This window comes from Nuphar pumila, chromosome 2, assembly GCF_984573655.1.
Source record: "Nuphar pumila chromosome 2, dmNupPumi1.hap1.1, whole genome shotgun sequence".
NCBI lineage: Eukaryota > Viridiplantae > Streptophyta > Magnoliopsida > Nymphaeales > Nymphaeaceae > Nuphar > Nuphar pumila.
This window is the reverse complement of record NC_143250.1, coordinates 108,752,165-108,756,979: the sequence shown is the minus strand read 5'-3', so window position 1 is coordinate 108,756,979 and position 4,815 is coordinate 108,752,165. Positions and strand designations below refer to the sequence as shown.

General features: G+C 41.2%; 1 protein-coding gene across 9 annotated transcripts; it reads right to left on the bottom strand.

The window, feature by feature from the left end:
• Nucleotides 1–249: 249 nt before the first annotated feature.
• Nucleotides 250–4,425, bottom strand: LOC149846657 (serine/arginine-rich splicing factor SC35-like). Of its 9 annotated transcripts, none has more exons than XR_016430308.1 (10): nt 4,261–4,425; nt 4,095–4,173; nt 3,717–3,796; nt 3,576–3,642; nt 3,259–3,330; nt 2,328–2,537; nt 1,750–2,236; nt 1,431–1,629; nt 651–1,163; nt 250–580 (listed from the first exon to the last, which is right to left on the bottom strand). XR_016430308.1 is itself a non-coding variant. In XM_089996477.1 (8 exons), the coding sequence occupies exons 1-8, from the start codon at nt 4,334–4,336 to the stop codon at nt 1,624–1,626; spliced, it is 1,077 nt and encodes a 358-aa protein (XP_089852603.1). In that variant the 5' UTR covers nt 4,337–4,425; the 3' UTR covers nt 1,255–1,623. The 9 variants fall into 9 exon arrangements, 3 of the variants coding, with proteins under 3 accessions (XP_089852603.1, XP_089852604.1, XP_089852605.1); XR_016430309.1 differs by having other exon boundaries at nt 250–559; XR_016430306.1 differs by having other exon boundaries at nt 250–802; nt 911–1,163.
• Between the last annotated feature and the right edge of the window lie 390 nt (nt 4,426–4,815).

Genomic DNA, 4,815 nt, shown 5'->3' with positions numbered 1-4,815 from the left:
GTTTTTATATTCCCTTTCCCAAAGCCATTTCTTCCAAGAGTCTTTGGATAAAAAACCATTCTAATTTGTAGCAGTGATTGGTATAACTTCCACTGTTACCACTCAAATCATCATGTGCACCAAAAAGTATGACAAGAAAATCCAAACTGCTGAGCATCACATGCCAAGAATCTACATCATTGTTCCCTAAGCTAGCTTAAGCATAGGAAAATATCATAATATGCAGCAGGACAAAGAGACACCTAAACTTGAAAAGAATTTCTGCAGATAGACATAAAGCAACCAAAATCACGTTTAAGGAGCAAAGACATCTTTCACAAGATAATGTGTACCAATGGGAGTGAATCTACATGGTAAAATTGCTACTGGTCAATCACGAGAATTCTCTATTACAATCAGCTATAGAAGCCAACAAAGGAACCCGTAAACCTGCACACCCGCAGCCAGGAACAGCAACAAAAAACATTCACGACCACCATGTCAAGAAGGTCACTACCCAACAAATTTCTCACATCCCTCTCCATTTATCAGCATCAGCCACGGACCAGGATCCTGACAGCTAGAATGTGCAGGCTGCAGACTGAGTGAAGAAAAGAATACAATCTTACATAAAAAGAACCTACAAATACAGCAAAACTTTCAATAATTACCGAAGAATATCTTAGTACAATGGAATCAGCCCATAAAGCCTCTGCAGAATCAGAATCTGTAATACCAATTGCAAATCTATCCCATTGGCAGCAACATCCACATATGAGAGCAGGGGTACATCTTCCCATTGGTCATAACAGCTACAAAACCCCTTTAGATGACCCCAATTTAAAAGAACCAGACCAAGGAGTGTGATCAGGAGAAAGTCATAACCTAATGGTTAAAAGTCTCCACATATAAGAAACTTAAAAATACAAACCTTACCGATCACGAAGACTATCAAAAGATGTCCTCTGCACACATTTTTGGGCTCAAACACAGAAATCTGTCTTGGTTACTAGACATTGAGGATAGCATTCTGCTGCTTTATCAGCACTAAAACCAACACGCAATGGACCCAAGTCCTTCATCTAAAAAGTACACACAGCATCAGCTACAAAAGCAGCACCAAGATGATACCCTTTCTAACCACCAGCCAATCAGCTACAAATCACTCTTGCCCGAACATAAAACTACCAAATGCAGGATATATTTCATCATAAGTTTTCTGAGAAAACAAGATTTGCAACTAAATAAATAGGCAGATTAAACATGGAAAAAATATGACTAAAACACTCAAGATCCACCTTGATCACATTGAAAAAACAAGTAATACCGACAGATATATGCCACTTAAATACTTTTTAATGACAGATATAACATATCGGCCCAAAGTTCAAGTGATAGTTTCCAAAAGGTGAAACAGCTTAATAGTTTCAAATAGAGGAAACAAAAACAACCTTGAAACAGGGTTCATTGTTATGCAAACAAAGCATAAAGAACTTTGATCTGCAAAAACACAGGTCCGCACACACCATCAACTGTCCACATAAAAAATGCTCCTTATCAAAATGCAATGAGCTCGCATGCCTCCAACATGTAGCAGTTACAAATTCCTCCAACATGGAGCTTTTAACATGAGTAGCACAGGCATCAATCCTGCAAAAGAAAAAAAATATAAAGAAATTAAGAGAATGTAAGCGACAAAACATAAGCAAGCTATGACAATTTCTGTGAACCAACACAAAACAATTAGTCCAACAAGCTACTAGATCATACATCAGCATCTGAGTTCCTTGGTGATTTTCTCTGAGAATCACGACGTCGACCCTGAGGAGAAATGATCCCAGGAGGCCTGTCATCATGACGTCGACCCTGAGGAGAAATGCTCGCAGGAGACCTGTCATCACGACGTCGACCCTGAGGAGAAGTGCTCACAGGAGACCTGTCATCACGACGTCGACCCTGAGGAGAAGTGCTCACAGGAGACCTGTCATCATGACGTCGACCCTGAGGAGAAGTGCTCACAGGAGACCTGTCATCACGACGCCGACGCTGAGGAGACTTAATCACAGGAGATCTTTCATCATGACTATGCGGCTCGGGACTTTCATCATGAGGAGATCTTTCATCATGCATATGCCGCTTGGGGCTTTCATCATGAGGAGACCTTTCATCACGATTCCGCCGCTGAGGGCTTTCATCACGAGACCTACGTGGTGAGGGACTCCTCCGTGGCAAAGGACTCCGATGAGCAGGAGAACCACTGCAACAAATAGGAAAAGAGAAGTTACATGTCTAAGAAAAAGTATTCTAAAAATAAGACCTCACCAGGAAATACAATGAGCCAGACAAACCTGTCGAATGATCCGCTTCTCTTTCTACTTGGTTCATCATCCACCCGACCCTTAGTTCGCCCCCTGGAATGATCAGGACTGGCACTCCGGCTACTTCGACGATACTCTTTTTCCCTCTCCCTCCCTCGGTATCTGTCACGGTCATACTTGTCCCTGCTGCGGCTCCGGCTGCGCCTTCTATAGCCCCTCTCTCTATAATCATCACGATATCTGAAAAGTATGTAAAAATATATAAACCATCACCCTGAAGATTAAAGTTCACTAATGAAGGATGCGGACGAATAAATAATCAAACGTGCATCAACAAAGTAGCGGATTATGTTAATAGGAATCCTTAGGGAACTCATAGCAGAAAATAAATGGCATGTGATGCAGTAGGAACTTGAATGTTTCTTTAGAAGATACTCAGCATTAAACATCCAAGGAGACTGAAGAAAAAAAGGAACAAGAAAACAATGAGAAAGGAAAATATTTTTCACATTTGTCTTCCACTGAGACAGTAATCTTGACATTTCACAAGGCAACATAGACTTGGCAGAAATTAAAGAAGCACTGGATAGGAGCTCAATTTCAGCTCATTTCAAGTTCCACAAAATCATGTTATGGTGGGAACAGTTGACACCAAATATAAACAATATAAACAAATTTTTCACAGAGTATGAAATGACCATTTAGAAAAAGGACACTAAAAACTAAGGGCCCTTAGGTAGTAATAGATGATAAAAAAAATCCATACACAGGATAATAAAATTCCACCAAGAACACATGAACTCCAGCAAAACAAAATCCACGAGAACTTCATGACATACATCAAACAAGAGCTCAAAAACTCCTACCTGTCCAAGACAATCTTTATCAGCAACTCATATCACGTAGGGAAACCTTTAGGCTATGCTCGGGAATGAACATTCAAGTAAGAGCATATTTTTACCTTGGCCTGGGGCTACGGCTTCTTGACCTGCCTCTTGTCCTCGGCAACGTTTCCATTATCCTTCCTTTCTTGCTGTAAAGAGATACCATAGATTATCTTAAATATAAATGACGTGGTAAATAAAAAGAACTGATAATATATCTTAACCAATATTCAGATAATAATAACGAAAGACAAGCGACATAACCCAAATAATCATAGAGTAGAAGCAATTCCAAGTGAGAATCACAAAATATATATAAGTCTAACAATAGGAACTAAAACAGAATCGGTACAACGATCAACTATTACCATCCAATCATCCAAATCGAACTTACATGGGTTCAGCACTCGGTCCATATTTTGCAAACTGCACCATAATATCTCTACCATCAACCTTCCTCCCTGTAAAAGCAAACCTTCAAATCAATCCCTTGATTAGCGAAAATTGCTGCTATTGCGCTGTAAATAGCAATCACCATCGAGATGGCCGACAGCTTCTTGCGCCTCGTCTGCATACTTGTACCGCACAAACGCAAACCCACGTGACTCGCCGGTCCTGAACATAACACAACAGAACACTCGGATGGAAAACGAAGCGAAACCTTTTGAACAAGACAGGAACAACTCTGACCAACGAACAGAACGTCACATTCCCAAAATATCACTATTGAAAACATATTGCTGGGTGCAGCAACAATCAAATTGAGATCGGAAACGAGAAACCCGTACAAAATCCTACTAATTTCCACAAAGAAAAAACACACACACAATCAAACGAAATATACGTGTTTTCGCGCACCATAACGCAAATTTACGTGGAGAGAAAAGTACAAATTAGGGTTTCTGGAGCGCACCTTCGGTCCCTGGGGATAAATATATCGACGACCTTCCCGTACTTAGCAAAGAGAGGGAAAAGATCGTCCGCCGTCGTTCCTGATCGAAGAAGTAAGAACATTACCAATTGATGCAGCGAAAGTTGGAAGAAAATAATCCATTGAGAGAGAGAGAGAGAGATCTTACTGAAGGTGATATTGAGGACGAGAAGAGAGTATGTGTCCTTGATATCAGGAGGGCCCGACCGACCGAAATGAGACATCCTCTCCCCCTTCTTCTTCTTCCTTCTTCCCTTTCGCCGCTTCGCTCGTTTTGGGAATTAGGGTTTCCCCAATCGACCGCTCGTCAGGCCTCGCGCCCTCTTATATAGCGAGGTGTTTGCGGGCCATGAGGAGGAAAAAGAAATCAATTACCCTTTTTGTTAAGCGAAATTACTTCAATAGCCAATACCTTACCGAAGATGAGTACGTATTTTATCTTAAACGGGTCCCACAAGTTTTTTTGGCCATTGATGCTCTGGATGACGAGCATCCAGATTATACACAGTGGACGGCTGAAATTAATCCCCAAACCGTATGTTTGAGATGAACGACTCGTAGCTGCCTCTGACGTGATACGCATCCACAAGGCGAACGGCAATCCAAACACCATCATTTTTACTTCTTTTCAAGCGCTCACTTTCTTTGCTCAGATGAACGGCATCCAAGGCACCTTAATGCCTGTGACTTGATCATATCTCAG

Coding starts and splice junctions, on each gene's coding strand:
- LOC149846657 (XM_089996477.1), bottom strand. CDS start 4,336: ATGTCTCATTTCGGTCGGTCGGGCCCTCCTGATATCAAGGACACATAC. Junction 3,331..3,575: donor GGACCGAGTGCTGAACCCAT/GTAAGTTCGATT, acceptor ATCTCTTTACAG/CAAGAAAGGAAGGATAATGG. Junction 2,538..3,258: donor AGCCGTAGCCCCAGGCCAAG/GTAAAAATATGC, acceptor CATACTTTTCAG/ATATCGTGATGATTATAGAG.